Below are 20,212 nucleotides of genomic sequence, written 5' to 3' on the forward strand. Positions count from 1 at the left end.
GTAGATGGAACAAAATCCTTTATCCTGGCAAACAGTCTCAAGAAACCAGGAGATAACTGCCAGGAGCCAACCTCAAGAACCCACCTAACGTCTTCTAAAGAAGAAAGCTCAAACTCATAGAAACCCTTGCCAAGAGGTATAACTTTCCATGATTTGAGCACTTTCCACACAAGCTACAACTTTTTGGTTAAATCAAGGTGTGGGAGGGGTGTATCCCCCTTAGATAAAATAATCCTCCCATGTAGATGATTCTTACAATCTTCTAGAACCACCAAGTAATCTTCCTCTTCAACCTGGACAACAACCATGTCTCCCTTGATACAGGGCATAGGCAACTGGGACAAGGGGATGTCACAGGTGTTGCTCAAGGCCTAAACAAAAGTTTTTCGTTGGCTTTGTGGAGCATAGGCCTTCTTAATTGGTGCCACTTCTTGTTCTTTCAAAAAACCCCAAGGTATCAAGAACCATGCAAAGGCCTCTGCCATTCTTGAAATTCCAAAACTCCCACACCTAAGAACGCTATCCAGTTGTCTGCCACCGTAAGATCAAGAAAACCATCCATGTAAGCACGTCCCGTGGCACCAACCCTATTCTCCCTTACGTAAGGGGACCTACAACCGTGACAATAGAAGACAACGACAAGCGCGATGACAGCAACAGGCGACGAACACAACGATGACAATAGGCAGCAAGCACGACGAAGACTAATATGGCAAGCGGTGCGCTCGATCTTCAACAACGACGCAACAATGCCAAACGCGAGCAACAGAAGCGATGCCACTGATGGCGAGGACGACAGGCGCACGCGACGGAGACGCAAGCAACGGGATTTCAGTGAATGGAGTTCGATTTAATTTTTTTAGGGTTCAGTGAAACCTAATTTAGTGGGGTTCCAAAAAATTGTTCTAACTTACATTTCTTCTTGTTGTGTTTGTTTAAAACATGTGATGATCATATGTTACACAAGAGTAGAGGATGTTGTAAGAGATAAAACTCCACAGTGAACATATATAATTTTTTTTCTTTTGATATTTTCTTTTAGTATATTTATATATTTGAAATTTTCCATAAAAAGATATATTATTTTATAGGTATAATTATCTTATTTGTCCCTACATTTAGGGTCAATATTTAGTTTAGTATTGTGGTTTTAAAAAAAAAATCAATTTGGTCCCTATGTTTTTTAAAATGTATACAAATTGGTCATTTCCATTAAATCTCACCTTACGACGTCAAATGTTGCTTATGTGGCAGAGAAAGGTGAGATTGAGAGACGTGACGTGTCAAGTGGCGGTGTCCCCTAAAGTCGTAACCCCCGCATCGTCGCCGACGGCATCTCCTCCCATTATTGTGGCTCCTGCTCCATCGGCCAAGCCTCGGGCAATGTCTCATTCGGCTAAGGTGCTAGTGAGCTCCCAACCGACTCCAGTTCCAGTGAGCTCTCCCCCTGCGCCTGTGCTTACAACTGCTCTCGTGGTGACTCCAACTTTGACACCTTATCTATATGTGAAATGGCAGCATAACGAGCTAGACCCAGGCAGCTTCCTTGACTGCCAAAGCACAGGAACCATTAAGGATGCTCACAACTGCATGTCTATAATGTAAAATATTCAATACAAGTGGTTGAGATGTAAAAGATACATTGATGTTTGTGGGAAGCAAGCATTGGTGGATTAAGCATTGTTGGTATTTTGGCGATGGATGAGTCATACCATACACTACTTGTCACAGCACCTGATCTTGGCCAATACATCTCTGGTGTCATTCTCTTCGAAGAAACTCTCTACCAATCCACACTTGATGGAAGGAAGATCGTAGACGTCCTTCTTCAACAAAAAAATAGCTGCAGAAACTAAAACTGTTTTAGAACAGAGAAAATATATTTGAAAGAATATGTTATAAAATCTATTGTTACTATTCTTTCTACAAATAAAAAACAAAATATCATAATAGAAAGATGTCAAAAAAGTAAAATAAAATATAAATTTATATAATTTTAACATTTAAACTGCATATAAAAAATAAAATTAATATATCATCATGCTTAAATTAAAATCTCAATAATATTATTATTAATAATCATAGCGTTCCTTGTAACCTCACATCTTAATCCAATTGTAGTTTCTAAAATCAGAAAATTATAACATCTCCAGCCAATTATCTTAAAAAGTTTTTATCTAATTAAAATATTACTTTCACATACATGGAGGAATTATTTTCAAATTTTAAAAATTCATCCTCGGATACTTAGGTTAAAAAATAACATTTTTTTATAATAAATTGCATTACTCTAAGTAAATAAATAAAAACAAACCAAGAATCCAATGGCGGGAGAGAAGCGTTGAATTCCTTTCCAACATGTAGTCTAATTCGAAACAATTGGTCCCAATTTTGTACCCTATACCTAGTAAAATCTTTCTATGTTTTAACGATGGAACGTGAGCTTTGACGGCAGTGTGTGTATGAATGTTAATATATAAGGTGGTTTCATGAACTGTAAACTAGGGTTTGGTAGGGTCTAGTGCCTTGACTGGTTCCAATTAGAGACAAGATCCCTTAATATGTGGGTTCCAATGATTGCCTTTGATTGTGTTAATCCTTGTAATTATTGTAATTATCAATCAATGGTTATCAGCATTGATTGTTACCTAATTTTTTGTAGTGTCGTGATACTGGGTATTAATTGTAGGATTATATATTGTCAGGTTTTGACTATATATGAATATTGTAATCAACAAATTAATAACATATTCTTTTACCTTTCGTTACCCTTTTTCTCACTTGGTATCAGAGTTGTAAAGCTATGAAGACTTTTTTGATCCAATTCAAATCATGGCATCCGCTACAGATTCAAAATCCCAAAATTGTCTTTCATTCACTGTATCTGTCAAGTTGAACAGAGACAACTATCCATTATGGAAATCCTTGGTGATTTCTATAGTCAAAGGTTGCAGGCTCGATGGGCACATGCTAGGGACAAAGGAATGTCCTAAAGAATTCATAGTTTCTGCAGACTCAAGCAAGAAACCAAATCCCGCATTTGGAGATTGGCAAGCTCATGATTCACAACTCCTTGGATGGTTGATGAATTCAATGACTGTTGAAATAGCAGTACAGTTGCTGCACTGTGAAACCTCAAAACAACTTTGGGATGAAGCCCAAAGCCTAGCTGGTGCACACACAAGATCTCGAATCATCTACCTTAAATATGAGTTTCACAACATCAAGAAAGGAGAAATGAAGATGGAGGAATATTTGGTCAAGATGAAGAATCTCGTTGAGAGACTTAAACTTGCAGGGAGTCCTATTTCCAACTCAGATCTAATAATTCAAACCCTAAATGGTTTAGATTCTGAATACAACCCTGTGGTGGTCAAACTATCTAATCAAACTAATCTCACTTGGGTTGATCTGCAGGCATAATTACAGACCTTTGAAAGTAGACTTGATCAACTGAATGGTCTTACCAAACTCTCTCTTGATGCATCAGCAAATGTTTCTAATAAAACTGATTACAAAGGTAACAAATTCAACACAAACAACAACTGGAGAGGCTCTAACTTCAAAAGTTGGAGAGGAGGCAGAGGAAGAGGAAAAATGTTTAAACCAACATGCCAAGTTTGCAACAAGGTTAGGCACACAGTTGTAAACTGTTGGTACAGGTTTGATAAGTCTTATTCAAAGTCAAATTATTCAGCAGACATTGACAAACAAGGAGCACACAATGCCTTCCTAGCCTCACAAAGCGCTGCTCAAGATTATGATTGGTACTTTGACAGTGGTGCAAGCAATCATGTGACACACCAAACTGAAAAATTTGAGGATCTAGCAGAACATCATGGTAAGAACTCATTAATAGTTGGAAGTGGTGAGAAATTGCAGATTGTTGCCACAAGTTCCTCAAAACTAAACTCACTCAACTTACATGATGTCTTATATGTGCCCAACATTACCAAAAATCTATTAAGTGTGTCAAAATTAATTGCTGACAGTAACATTCTTGTTGAGTTTGATGCAAATTGTTGCTTTGTGAAGGACAAGTTAACAGGGAAGGCAATTCTAAAAGGGACACTTAAAGATGGCTTGTATCAGCTCTCAAGGACTGAAAGGGACTCGTGTGCTTATGTATCTTTCAAGGAGAGTTGGCATAAAAGGCTTGGTCATCCAAATAATTCAGTCCTAGATAGAGTCTTGAAAAGTTGTAATGTGAAACTATCACCTAGAGATCATTTTAACTTTTGTGAGGCTTGTCAATATGGCAAAATGCATTTTTTACCCTTCAAAGCATCTTCCTCTCATGCTAAGGAAATCCTTGAATTAGTCATACTGATGTTTGGGGTCCTGGACCAATAATATCTTATTCTGGTTTCAAATATTATGTTCACTTCATTGATGATTTTAGTAGATTTACTTGCATTTATCCTCTGAAACAGAAATCAGATATTGTACAAGCCTTTATTTAGTTTAAAAACATGGCAGAAAATTTGTTTAACAAGAGAATTAAGACAATCCAATGTGATGGTGGTGGTGAATACAAAGTTGTGCAAAACTGTGCAGTAGAAGTAGGGATACAATTCAGAATGCCATGCCCTTACACATCACAACAAAATGGTAGGGCTGAGAGAAAACACAGGCACATTGCTGAATTTGGCTTGACATTGCTAGCACAAGCCAAAATGCCCTTACATTTTGGTGGGAAGCTTTCTCCACACCAGTTTATCTCATAAACAGATTGCCCTCTCTAGTCACTCAAAATGAAAGCCCTTATTCATTGCTTTTTCAAAAGAAACCTGACTACAATTCCTTAAACCCTTTGGGTGTGCTTGCTATCCCTGTCTTAAACCTTATAGTCAGCACAAACTACAATTCCACACAACTAGATGTGTGTTCTTGGGGTATAGTAACTCTCACAAAGGATACAAATGCATAAATTCTCATGGAAGAATCTTCACTTCAAGACATGTTGTTTTCAATGAAGAACATTTTCCATTCCATGATGGGTTTCTCAATACAAGAAGTCCCTTGAAAACACTAATTGAGAGTTCATCTCACCCTTTTTCTTTGCCTACTGCAGGTAACCCACACATTGGAGCAGCCACACTTCCAGATGATAACAATCTTGGTGATGACCAAGAATCAACCAATCCAACTGAGAGTGTTGTAGTTAATTTTAGCATAGATCAGGATGCAAATAATTCAACAAGGAACAATCCAATTTCTGAAAATAGTTCACCAAACAACATTCAAATTCCTGATCTCACAGAAACAGTTGCTAGAGATCACCAAGATCTTGTTGAACCAAACATCAACACTCATTGGACCAGGAGCAAAGCTGGAATTCATAAGCCAAAGAAGCCATATCTTGGGTTTGTTGAAACTACCACAAATGAGAAGGAACCAGAAAATGTCACAAAAGCACTCACAAGACCACACTGGAAAGAAGCTATCGAAAAAGAGTATCAGACACTCATGTCAAATCAAACTTGGCTCTTGGTATCGTATCAAGGCCAAGAAAACACCATTGATTCTAAATGGGTCTTCAAGACCAAGTACAAAGCAGATGGGACAATTGAAAGGAGAAAGGCAAGACTAGTAGCAAAAGGATTTCAACAAACAGATGGATTGGACTATGAAGAGACCTTCAGTCCAATTGTCAAGGCAAGTACAATTCGGATCATACTCTCAATTGCAGTACACCTCAATTGGGAGGTCAAACAGCTGGACATAAACAATGCATTTCTTAATGGCTATCTCAAAGAAACTGTGTTTATGCATCAACCAGAAGGAATTGTAGACTCAACTAAATCTGAACATGTTTGCAAGTTATCCAAGGCAATTTATGGATTGAAACAGGCCCCAAGAGCCTGGTTTGACAACCTAAAAAATGCCTTAGTCAACTGGGGTTACAAGAACACAAAAAGTGATTCCTCACTATTCACTCTAAGAGGTACAAATCACATTACCTTCGTACTTATATATCTGGATGATATAATTGTCACAGGGAACAACACCAAGTTCTTGGAATCCTTCATCAAACAACTCAATGATGTGTTTTCGCTTAAGGATCTTGGTCCACTGCACTACTTCTTAGGCATAGAAGTTTAAAGAGATGCATCTGGCATGTACTTGAAGCAATCAAAATACACCGGAGATATTCTGAGAAAATTCAAAATGGAAAATACTTCATCTTGTCCAACACCTATGATAACCGACAAGCAATTTAAGCTGAAGGGGAGAAATTACAAGACCCAACCATGTTCAGACAAGCTATAGGAGCTTTGCAATACTTAACAAACACAAGGCCTGATATAGCATTCTCAGTTAACAAGCTCAGCCAATTCATGAGCTCTCCCACTATAGATCACTGGCAAGGCATAAAAAGAATATTGAGATATCTCCAAGGTACCATTCAACACTGCCTACACATCAAACCATCAACTGACTTGTACTTAATAGGATTCTCAGATGCAGACTGGGCAACAAGTGTGGATGATAGAAAATCCATGGTTGGTCAATGTGTCTTCCTTGGTGAAACACTTGTTTCTTGGTCTTCAAGGAAGCAAAAGGTAGTCTCAAGATCCAGTACAGAATCAGAATATAGAGCATTGGCTGACTTAGCTGCTGAAATAGCATGGACCCGTTCACTTCTTGATGAATTGAAACTCCCTATGCCAAGAAAACCAACCTTGTGGTGTGATAACTTGAGTGCTAAGGCACTAGCTTCAAATCCAGTTATGCATACTCGATTCAAACACATTGAAATTGTTGTGCACTACATCAGAGACCAAGTGCTGCAAAATGAGATTGTTGTAGCATATGTTCCATCAGCTGATCAAATAGTTGACTGTCTCACTAAAGCATTAACTCATACACGATTCAGCCAACTCAGAGACAAACTTGGGGTGACTCCTTCACCCATCAGTTTGAAAGGGGGAATTAGAGACAAGATCCCTTAATATGTGGATTTCAATTATTGCCTTTGATTGTGTCAATCCTTGTAATTATTGTAATTATCAATCAATGGTTATCAACATTGATTATTACCTTATTTGTTGTAGTGTCGTGATACTGGGTATTAATTGTAGGATTATATATTGTCAGGTTTTGACTATATATGAATATTGTAATCAACAAATTAATAACATATTCTTTACCTTTCATTACCCTTTTTCTCACTATTCCAACCATGGGTCGTGGTGCCAAGGTCTGGATGGTCTTGTGTCTCGCTCAGTTGCATACTATCAGCAAGAAGCCCATTTTGACAAATGGTGAGTGTCTATCCACCAATGCTTGCTTCCCACAAATATCAATGTATCTTTTACATCTCACCAAACTTGAACTTGTATTGAATTTTTTACATTATAGGCGTACAGTTGTGAGCATCCCTAATGGCCCCTTTGCTTTGGCAGTGAAGGAAGCTGTCTGGGTCCAGCTCTCTATGCTACCATTTCACGGATAGATAAGATGTTGGAGCCGAAGCTAGTGCCACCACGGGAGCTGTAGGCACAGACGCAGGGGGAGAACTCACCGGGACAGGAGTCGGTGGAAAGCTCACTGGCATCACAATCGGAGGAGACGCTGTCTTGGTCGCTAGAGTAGGAGCCACAATGGTGGGAGATGATGTGAGGGTTATGACCCTAGAGGACTCCGCACTTGACACGTCACATCTTTCAATCCCACCTCTCCCTGTCACGTAAGTAGTACTTGACGTCGTAAGGTGTGACTTAACGAAAATGACCAATTTGTATATATTTTAAAAAACATAGGGACCAAACTGATTTTTTTTTAAAACCATTATAATAAATTGAATATTGACCATAAATGTAGAAACGAATAAGGTAATTATACCTATTTTATAATACTATTTGATGACAATAATATATATATATATATATATAACTTTTAGATGATGTAATTACGGATCTTACATTATTTCTATTATACACCATACATTAATATAAAAATATTATTTAATTAACCGTACCATCCTATTGATTGATAATATTTCTATAATTAATATTAAACATAAAACCATAATTGTTTTCTTAGTGTCTTACAATAATAACAATAATGAAGAAAACATTAAATTCAATTAAGTTATATGTAATTAAATTTATATTTTTCTTTAAGTCATTATTAGAGTGATGGGACGAAACTAGTTGAAAGGTCACGTTCGGCCAAGCACAAACCAAATTATGAACAAACCAAACTATAATTGAGTTTATGAAAGGGCAAATTCTTCCTGCACCTTCATGCCTTCTTCTTACATCTTTATAGAAGAAGAAAAATAACAATTTTACCCTTTTATTAATCTATTGGGGAATCCTCTTCTTCTGAGCCGCAACAACCTCCACCTCCAACTTCCACCACCACAGTTTCCCACATCCAATGCCACAATCACAACACCTTTCACGTCCAACACCACCCCACAATAGCCCCTCACTTTCACCGTTTAAGCATTGTCCAATGAACGTTTAAGCATCATCTAGTCATCACCGTACAACCCTCACCTTCACCTTCTAACCATTGTCTAGTAAACGTCTAAGCACCATCCAACCCCTCACCTTTCGGAATATAAATTAATGGATACCAGAATACAAAATACATTGTATTTTGAATTGTAGAATCTGAAATACAAATTTGTATTTCATATTTACAATTGAAAATGAAAATGTTATATTATGAATTCTACAATTTTAAATGTAAAATTTAATTTTGTATTTGAGATTGTAGAATTTAGAATACAAAATTTGCATTCCAAATTGTAAATTTCAAAATAGAAAATTTTGGTACTTTTGAAAATATAGGGTGTTAGAAGAAAGTAAGGAGGTACAAGATAAATTTGCCTTATAAAAATTTGGTTATTAGTTAATTATCACAAATGATATTTCTTTCATCACCCCTTGTTTTTATGTGCAACTTATGGGGTGATTAAATGATCAAACTACTTTATGTTGCCAGCAATTCTTGTTGATATTGTTTATGAGTTGTGTCATAAATAGATTCAAAGAAAAGAGTATTATGATCTACAATTCAAAAGACACTTCTTGATTTTTAATACGAAAGTAATAAAAAGATACTTTTGTATTACACCATCTAAAAATTAAAAAATAATTTTACAAAAACAAAAATAAAAATAAAAATTATATTATATTATTTGAAAATAAAAAAATTTGTGGATTACATAATTTAAAAGTTATTTTTTTATTAAAAAATAAGTGAATATTTTTTTTTATCTATAGGAGTGTAGAAAAAAGTTATGTGGGTAAAGAAAATCTCACCTAACAAATATATAAATGGAAATAACCACCTACCAAATATCTTTAAAAATTAAAAGGCCTATGAATACATTTTAAATCATTTAATATTTTTACACAAAACTATCATATTAAATTGCATACTAATTTATTAAAATAATTAATGAAAGATGCGACATGTTAATCTTGATTGTATAATTATATATGAATAATAATAATAATATTACATTTTCATTACAAAATTTGAGCCGATATTATTGCCTAAGGTTCGATTTCAAATACGTTTCTAATATTTGGTCACTTTTTACAAAGTAATACTAAATTAAGTTTTTTTCGTGATAATTTTTAGCCAATTTTCTTAAAAAAAAATGTTGAAAATTTAACTTTTCTGACTTAAATTAAAACATACCCTTCTCATTGAATTATTTAATGCGATAACAATTTTTTTTAAAACCAATATATTACTCTTTTATTTCAGAAAAAAAATTATTATTTTAATGAATTTTTTTACCAATCAAACTTATATTTAATTATTATTATTATTACTATTATTATAATAAACTATTAGCAGAAATACAACGTAATAATACTCGTGAGTTTCCATTTTTTCATTATTTTATTTTAATGAGTAAAACTTTAATATTTATATTAGTTTTATTTTATACATTTATTTAAATAAAAAATATATGTATTATTATTTTACATATTTATATATTTTAAAATATTATTATAGAAGTAATATAGATAAAAGTTTTACGTAAAAGAGAGATAAAAAAAAATTGTATTATGAAATAGTTATACAGAATAAATAATTTATCTTTACTATTTTCTTTATTATTACTAGCGGGAACACCGGCACTCACGTGCATGTGTATCTGCATTTTTCATTTTTACTATTTATATATTCATATAATTTTAATAAATATTAAATTATATGAGAAGATATGTAAATTACCTAAATGCACCATTGATAATAGTTTTATTAAGATTTTATGTTAATTTTTTTATATTTTCATTTTATTGTTTTTGAATATTAAATTTTGATTTAACTTGGGTGTAATCTTGAACTTTGTAAGGTTATCAAGATTAAAATTAAGGTTTAAAAAAAATGGACCAGCAAACAATGTCAAAACATAATGCAAATGGTTGTATGTTGGAAGTTGTAGGATTCATACAAAAATATAAAAAAAAAATTAAGAAAGCAATAGAAACAAAAATGTTAATCCTATAACAATGACGCTTTGGAAAGTGCGAGAAGGAGAAAGCAATGGTGGTTGTTGTACAGTAGTGATTGAAGAGGGACTAAGATGGGTGAGAGTAGGAGAAGAACATGGAGCGTGAAGGAAGAGGGGTTCAAAATGTGTCAAAATTTATGAGCATTTTTTTTCTTTGGATGCAACGGGTGAAAACTACTCCTTATAAGGAGGTGGAAGAAAGTATAGTAACCGCTCAACTACTCCTTATAAGGGAGTCAAAAATGTTAATCCTATAACAATGACGCTTTGGAAAGTGCGAGAAGGAGAAAGCAATGGTGGTTGTTGTACAGTAGTGATTGAAGAGGGACTAAGATGGGTGAGAGTAGGAGAAGAACATGGAGCATGAAGGAAGAGGGGTTCAAAATGTGTCAAAATTTATGAGCATTTTTTTTCTTTGGATGCAACGGGTGAAAACTACTCCTTATAAGGAGGTGGAAGAAAGTATAGTAACCGCTCAACTACTCCTTATAAGGGAGTGGATGTAACTGGTGAAAACTATACTCCTTCGTAAGAAAGTGGATGTAAATGGTGACGGTGAAAACTACCGAAGAAAGTGGTAACCGTTCAGTAATAATCAAATTGTTCACATTTGGCCACTATTCACATTTCCTAATATTTATTTCTCTCTCATAAAATAGACACTCCCTCTCATTATGCAATTAATTTTCAAAATAAATTATCTCTTTCAATTCAAACGGTTGCTCCATTTATTTCAAACATTTTATTAAATTTATTTCTCTCTCATACAACAGACACTCTCTCATTATGCAATTAATTTTCAAAATAAATTATATTTTTCAATTCATAACCACTCCTCCACCTCTTTTTTAATTCATAACTGTTCCTCCACATCTCTTTCAATTCAAAACCGTTTTTCACCTCTCTTTCAATTCAAAACCGCCCCACGTATACCAAATATTGTAGAAAAAATAAGAAAGGGCACAATAACCATAATACAATAATAAAATTAAATATTAATATAAGGATAAAATGGGAAAAAAATTAAGAGTAGTTAAGAGGGGAATAAGAAATGGCACAATGACCATAATACAATAATAAAATTAAATATTAATATAAGGATAAAATAGGAAAAAAAATTAAGAGCAATTAAGAGGGGAATTCCTTTATATATAGGTATAGATATACATAATATAATAATAATTTTGATTTTCATAACATTAAAAGTAAAAAAAATTAAGAACAAAATAAAAACAAAAAATACATACAAAATGAGAATATACTCATTATATAGTACTAGCGGTCACATAGGCGCTCTCGCGCCGTATCCGCATTTTTTATTTTTATCATTTATATATATATATTTATGTTTAATATTAAAAATTCAAATAAATAATGTTATTATTTGCACACTTATATTAACAATATAAATTTATAGTATATTATGAATAAAAAATATCATTATCATCATCATTATGTAAAATCATTATACCTTAGTGTTAATTGGCTTAATCAATGCGAGTGCTCGATCATCCTTCTAAGTGTTCCATTGTTTTACAAATTTTATTCCTACTAAAAATGTCAATTACGAATAAATTGCAAGTATATATATATATATATATATATATAATATATACATATATTAATAAATACCTGTTTGTGTAGATAAATGTGTAAATGCTTTGTGTTGATATCGATTCAAATGCAACGCCTGTATTCTCCTCATATCCTCTCTTTGTGCACCCACATGCATAAATAAATTTAACAAAAAAGAGTAAATTCACACATTGCATATCCATCTTCTATTTTATAATTGAAAAACAATATTTTGAAAACGAAAAAAACGTTTGATGGGATAAAATGAAGATGAACGAAAAAATATGCAATTGTGCAATGCTCCTGAGCAAGTCTCACTTTACAATGTTTAATTTTGAATTTAAAAATAGTTTTATCTATTCTGTTAGTCTTATTTAAGATATAAAATTAAAACTACTCACAAAAATATCTTCGATCATATATTTGTAAAATAATAAAATAAAATAAAAATATAAAGATAAAATTGAAATAAAATAAAATGTCAGTAAGTGAAAAATCCCCTTTATATATAGGTATAGAAGTATAAATAACATATATTAAAGTTACATATACTTTAATATAATAAAAATGTGAAAACATAAAACAATTAAATTATAAAAATAACATATTAAAATTATATGTACTTTAATATAATAAAAATACGAAAACATAAAACAATTAAATTTTATAAATAACATATTAAAGTTATATATTTTTTAATATAATAAAGATATGAAAAGATATGCGAAAGATTCCTTTAAGCAGGTTGGATTTACTTAAAATTTTAATAAAAAAAACTGTATTTACAATTATTTGTTTAAAAAAAAATTATTTAAATAGTATCATATTTATAAAAAAAATCTTTATGTAAATAAAATATAATTTATTTATTTAATTTAAAATAAATAATCAAATAATTTTTCATTATTTTAAAATAACTAAATAATTTATTTTGTAAATAAGGTTATATAATATTCTAATACTATTTTTTAATAAAATTACAGTAAAAAAAAAACTAAGTTAGTTAATAATAATTTAAACGATATTTCTATATTAAATTCAAGTGGCAAACATAAGATTGTTAAAATATAAATAACACTAAAATTAAAATATATTAAAATTAAATAATAAATTGTTATAAATTAAAAGTGCTTAATTTTATAATATTTTTAAAAAAATATATATTAAAATTGTAAAACTATTAATTAATTTTAGAATTTTTTTTCTTTTCTTTTATATTTTTCATCGGATTAGTTATATAATATTTCTTTAAATTATTATATATGTCACAATTGTTATCATTCAATTTTTTTCACATTTTGCTATCACAAATACACTCTTTAATAATTAAATAAATATTAGTCTTTGCATAACTAAAAGGATATAATCTCTTTATATTTTATTGTTATCAAATTAATATAAACAAAAACTAAAAATTGTAGTCGAGAATAAAATAAAATAAAATATAAAATCCGATGAGACTTGACTAACAATATTTTTTGCAAACTTTAGAATAATATGGGAATTCAATTTTTTCCAATATTAACAAAAAAGTATAAGATTCAAAATCATGAGAATTAAAAGAAAAGAATATTATTATTGTGGAATACTTTTATTTCCAAACATTCCACGAATATGAAAATACATTAATCAACAGTGGTTGATGGTGCCTCATTGTTAACACTACTTTGTGAGGGTCTCAACATTGTTAGAATTTTTTTTCTCAACATTGTTAGAATGGGTCATTCAGATGCTTCATCATTAGTAGCCAGTGTTTTAGAAGCAGAAAGTTTCCTTGTGAGGCTTTGTTTCCAAATTGTACATCGAATATATAGAAATATCAACCATCATGCCTAACACCTGGAAGACAAAAGATACTAATTAACGGTGAATTACAATCAAACATAATATTCCAGATATACAATTACATTACTATAAAAGAAAAAACACTTATGCAAACATTATTGAAAAAACAACTATATGAATAAGTGAAACCCCATGATTGATCTAATACTAAATATAAAATAAGATAATAATAATGATTTAATATGACAACAAAAGTGATTACAGTTCTAATGGAGACATTCTCTCGAAACTCATCCAAAAAAACTACTAAATATCAAAATAATTGTTTTACCTTGCATACACTGAAAAAAAAGAAATTCCTGCCAAAACTCAAACAAAACACATGAATAAGCAAACAAACAAAAGAATCATTTTTCCCCAATTAAAGGGAGTGAAGATTAAGGAATATAGTAGAATGAGAAAAAGAAGAATAAAAGTGAAACCTGCTCCTGGAGGGTTCAAGCAAGCGAAATCAGAATCAACCTAGTTGAGATTAGTGAAAGGGGTCGCAAAAGATTAGGAAGAACGGTTGATTCTCCTTCACCTAGATCAACTTCTCCATTTTCTACTTCTTCCGCCTCCACTTGCTCTTCCAACAATTAAATAATCAAAATTATATAGACTTTTTTGTGTGCTTAGAAAGCATTTTGAAAGAGTGGAGGCCGATGAAAAGGCGGAATGGATGTAGTGGACGTGAGACGGGTGAGAGTAGGAGAAGGACACGGAGCGTGAAGGAAGAGGGTTCGAGGTGTGTCAAAATTTATGAGCATTTTTTTTCTTTGGAGTGGAAATATAGAAGAGAAAATGAAGTGGATGTAACAGGTGAAAACTGCTCCTTCCGAAGTGGATGTAACTGGTCCTTTTCAACTACTCCTGAAACCCACTACTCCTATGTAACCGCTAAGTAATAATGGAAAATTAGAAAATGACAATAAACCCAAGAATTTTCAAAATTGCTCACGTTCGGCCACTACTCACGTTTCCTAATATTTATTTCTCTCTCATCAAACAGACACTCCTCTCACAGTTAATTCTCCATTTATTTCAAATATTTTTAAAAAGAAGGAAATGACGCAATACCCAAATAAAACTAAATATTAATCTAAGGATAAAATAGGAAGAAATTTGAGAGCAGTTAAAGAGGGAATCTCCTTTGTATATAGGTATAGATATATATTGATAATTCACAAATATGCTGGTCATAGTCTCCTTTATCTTCAAGCAGCATTTATTCACTTCACAACACTAAAAAAATTACTAAATTAAAAATAATTTTAAAAATAAAAAATATTAATTATTATATTAAGTAATTTATATATTATTTTATAAACTAAAAAGTCATTATATCTAAAATAATTTCTATTATTAATAAAAGAAATATAAATTATTTTGTAAATTATTATCTAATATTAATTATCAAGAATTTTAGCTATTAATTAATTTGAATTTTAAATTAATTACTTTAAAAGTTAATTTATAATTTAAAATAATTAATAAATAAAATCTTAATAATTAAAATTATATCAATTTAAAAATTAATATATAATTTTTTATTAATAAAAATTATTTTAGATATTAATAATTTTTATTTAATACTCTTTTAATACTATAGAGTTTTTATTTTTATTTTTTTGTATGAGTTCATTCAATAACCTTTCAGTGGCACGAAGAGTTATCTTTCTCACCACAAGCCATACAACCTTCATAAACAAAACCAGCAATGGAGTATGGTAAGTGATGGAACATTCCAATTTGGACATTAATAATATAATTATGTTCTGTCTTTCAATATTTTTTCAACATGTTATCATAACCTTGTCTCTTCAACATAACATATAATCAAGAGTTCCGTGTGTTAAATAGTAATAAGTATTGAGTCCCTTTCAATTAACTTAAACTAAAATAAGCATAAATAAATATTTTATTTAAAATTTCAAAATAAAATATTTAATTTTTTAAATATCAAATTTAAAAAATTATTAAATATTAAAAATAAAAGTCCATATATCAAACAACAGAATATTTAAGAAAAAAAATGTGATATATCATAGTATTTGTGAAAGTAGTGTATGACTTTTCCAGAAAATACTTCAATTTAGAAAAAAAACTATCAATACTTGTTAACTTTTGCATGAGTGTGAGAACCATCGATATTATCGGTTATTATTATGATGTGGTGTATGTTTCTAAAATCTTTTAATTTAAGAGAAAAAGGGATTTACTTACATAATTATTTTCAGAAATACTTTTATGAGATAAAAAAGTTAATGAGTTAATTTATAAACTAAACATAATTATATATATGTTAAATTATAATTTTGGAACTATGAAATATTTTTTGCAAATTAAGTATAATTAAAAAAAAAGTTGTACGTGGATGGCAACTAAATTTTGCTGATGTTTGTAATCATTTTCAAATAATTGGGTTCTTGAACGTACTTTCTGGAATTTCATGAAATATATTTTGAAAATTAGTTTTTGAACAAAATTTCTAAAATAACCTTATACATTTTGGATTGTATTTTCCAGAATAAAATTTACAAAATTTCTAAAATAAACTTATACATTTGTATTTTTCAGTTCCGGAAAGAACTATCCAGAATGATGACAAATTAAATATGATATTACTTAGATTTTACTTTTGATGGGTACAGGCGGAAATTTGTGATGCAGAAAGAAACACCCAAAAGTTGAAGATGAGAGCATTATTATGCAAAATTGAATTTCAAACAATTGTACAAGTCAATTTCTCCCCGCACCACATCAATTCTTGTGCACCGAACTTCTATTTAAAATGATAAAAATGTCCCTCCTAAATGACGAAAATAACTTAAGGTGTAAATAAAAATTAGTTCCAAAATCTTTTATAAGTAATATTCCAGATTTCAATTTCTGTAACACATTTTTGAATTTCAGAAATTTTTATCCAGAATGTATTTGTAATTTTGTGTTCCGAATATTTTTGTCCGAAATGTAATTTTTTATTTTTGAATTATATTTACTATTCTGGATTTTCATATCTGAAATAAGGGTAATTTTTTAAAAAATATAGGGTGCATGTTAGAATTGATATGGTGCAGGAAGAAATTGTAATTGTACTAGTTTTGAACCTTTAGGGTGTAGGAGAAAAAAAGGCCCAAAGACATGGCATAGGCCCAGAAACTGGAAGACCTTCTTGAATATTTCAGATCCTTTTACACTATTAAAAATCAACATGACTATTTCTTCATGCACCTCCATTCTTCTGCCACCTCCATACACAACATGAAAATACATTTTTATTCTTTTTGTGTCATCCCCCATAGAGTAGTTTTCGGATTATATAATCCAGAACACATTTGAAAAAAAACTTTCGAATTACATAATCCAGAAGTTAAATAAGACTTCCGGATTATGTAATCCAGAAAGTAATCATGCATCTGAAAAAAAGTTTCCAGATTACATAATCCAGAAGCTAATTATAAATTTGAAAAATGACTTCCGGATTATGTAATCAAAAATATTATAGAGGAGCATTTTTGGAAATTTGAAAATTTATGGAGGTGAGAGAAGAATGTATGGAGGTGTCAGAAGAAACAGTCCATTAAGATTTGGTGAACTCTATTTTGGCCCTATTAAGAACAACTTTGCATAAACATTTATAGAAGAAAATAGAAAGATAAAGTAGATTAAATTTATTCTGTAACCAAAAACAATTTAAGCACTTGTATATAAGTATACAAGTTATCTTATCTAACTTCAAAAGTTAGGTGCATACCATTTAGAAAAGAAAGTAAGAAAATAATTCTATATTGAACAAAAAGTTTACTTATTTAAATACCTAATCATTATTATTATCCGAGCTCTCAAAACCATTGACTAAAATATCAGTAAAAATTGACATTATTGCAACCCCTCTATAGATTGCCTCAAAGACCCTTCTGTTGCTTCAAATGCTGCTTCACCTTTCTTCAACCAGTTCACATACTGCTCTTGCTCTCTTTTGTGTAGGTAATGGAGAAGGAAGTTGGTCAGGCTTATGTCAATGCCCTTGACTATCAGGTATCCCTTGAGTGCATGTTGCAACTCATTATCCAATGTGCTTCACATGGAATAGACAAGACAATGAACATGTATTAGTAAAAAGATCCATGTAATTTATGAATGGCTTACTAGAATTTGAAATAATGATATTATCTAAACCAGCTTCTGGTGATGATTTGATGAAGTCATAAAAGCAACAAGGAAATGCATGTCTGCTAATCTAGCAAATTTAACTTTCTAAAGAACATGAAAAGAAGTTTAATATTAACACAGGTTAAATTCTCACCGGCTTAGTTATATCAAATTACAAGCCTATTCAGTTCAGAAGATGAGTAACCAAAAAGCATACATTAACAGTTGAAATAACTTTAATATGTTGAAAATCTAACAAATTTTGGTAAATGATTCTTTGTTTCCAATGCTACTTGAAAAGAGTAGTTGAAGACTGTCTTGCTTAGCTGCTTCAAATTTACCAGTAAGAACAAGAATCAAGATGAGTAACCCTGTGAAAATGTATTTCTAATATCTAATCCAACAGGACTACGGCTTGCAGCATGCCATCTAAACATTAAAGCCATATAAATAGGTATGTCAACACTCAAGGTGCATAAAAGATGTAAGCTTAATAGACATTAGGTAGAGGAGGATATGAAGCCAAGATACAGAAAAGATAAAATGATAGTTTGGAAACTTATTGCCAATCTAACACACGCATGCTTTTACATCTTGGCATTCGAATGTGCAAAACCTCAGTTTAACACCAATTTGCCAAACACAATATAAGCCATAAGAGTACAGTTATTCTATGACAATAACACTGGCACCATAAAAGAACTAGAAAAATGGAACATCAGGATGCAATGTGCAAATAAAGGGGAGAGATTGAAATAATCTTGGGAGATTTTGAGTACATCAAATGATCAAAACTAAGCATGTTAAAGGTGTAGGCCTGAGTTAAATTTACAGTTATAATCTATGAAGTAAATAGCCACTTTTTTCTCTGAAGTTGTTGAACATTGTCTTACATTAGGCTCTTGAACAAAACAAATTCTCAAAAAGTTCCCCAAAGTCAGTTACAATTAGTGCAACATAAGGACTAAAGTGATAATATTAAAATATGTTCAAGAATAAAAAAAGACAGAACCGGTTAAATCTAGGGACTCAGATGAAAAGAATTATACTTCCCGGAGATTTTTTATATTTTGTTAAATCTAAAAGGACTAAAATGACAATTTTAAGGATTGAATTTATCATTTACTCTAATCTATAACATAAATCCTATCTTTGTTCATTGAAGCAAATCATCAACACTGAATGTATCCACCACAAAATTGCAAACCCGATACAAATCAACTTCCACTCAAACAGGAAAACCAAAATTGTTTTAACATAGATTATAGTTACAAGGAACAAGGGTCAGTATCAGCTTACCTGAATAAGGGGCCTCTGTAATTGGAGGGCTTGAGAAATGTAGGTGATCTGAGATAATAAGCATTATAAATGTCAAAATCAGAGCCCTTGTCGGTTTCTTCATGAACTCCACAGTCAAACTGCAAAATGGAGCTCAATGCTGGTTTTGTCAGACACACTTTCATAAAAGCATCCCTTGGAAAAACAGTGTCTTTCTCGTAGTTAGGAGGCCCCAGAATAGCAGAAACTGCAACTTCCTCACCAGAATCGAATTTTCTTCGAAAAACTACATCTTTGGAACTGGGTGAGTCCGATTCCACCACAAAGTCCCCTAAAGAACCAGTTTGAGCATTCTGCACCCATGGAAATGCACGAGTAACTCAAAAGACCCCCTTTTGTTTTTTTAACTGTCATGTGTGTGGCGATTCAAGATATAGATTGTTTTGAAGTAAAATGTGCATTTTATTACGAAGGAACAAATAATGAAAGCAACATGGAAGGAAAAGAAGGAATGAGAGAACCTGAAAGTGATTAGAAGAAAGCTCGAACTGAATCTCGGATTTGAAGCACTTGAGCAATTCGAGATCTTGAAGATGTTTCTGTGGGTTGTGGCACAGATGACGAAGATGTGCCACACTCTGCTTCACCTCTCTAACCCTTCCCAACAACATCATCCTTTTCCCAACCACCTTACGATATTCGAAGGTGTTGTCACTTTTATGTTTCAAACGTTCTCTTAAACCTCAGCTACAACAAATCTTTCCTAATTCAATTGTTTCTAATTTTTTTTATTTTTATGAAAAAAATGTATTTTTTTAACTTTAAATAAGGAAATTTAACAGGGTAGTATTTTTTTATGAATTTAAAATTTCCTAAAATAAAATAAGC

At 31.3% G+C, this 20,212-nt stretch overlaps 1 protein-coding gene and 1 pseudogene across 1 annotated transcript; one reads left to right on the forward strand and one right to left on the reverse strand.

Moving 5' to 3' along the window:
- Positions 1-2,832: 2,832 nt before the first annotated feature.
- On the forward strand, positions 2,833-4,076 carry LOC137825081 (uncharacterized; annotated as a pseudogene).
- A 13,468-nt stretch (positions 4,077-17,544) lies between these two features.
- Positions 17,545-20,089, reverse strand: LOC137825526 (Mitochondrial glycoprotein family protein). The gene is made up of 3 exons (XM_068631211.2): positions 19,846-20,089; positions 19,346-19,677; positions 17,545-17,972 (listed from the first exon to the last, which is right to left on the reverse strand). Exons 1-3 carry the CDS (start codon positions 19,996-19,998, stop codon positions 17,774-17,776), a joined length of 684 nt encoding a protein of 227 aa, XP_068487312.1. The 5' UTR covers positions 19,999-20,089; the 3' UTR covers positions 17,545-17,773.
- Positions 20,090-20,212: the final 123 nt, after the last annotated feature.

The sequence above is a fragment of the Phaseolus vulgaris genome, chromosome 1 (genome assembly GCF_051622355.1).
Source record: "Phaseolus vulgaris cultivar YP4 chromosome 1, ASM5162235v1, whole genome shotgun sequence".
NCBI classification, from domain to species: domain Eukaryota; kingdom Viridiplantae; phylum Streptophyta; class Magnoliopsida; order Fabales; family Fabaceae; genus Phaseolus; species Phaseolus vulgaris.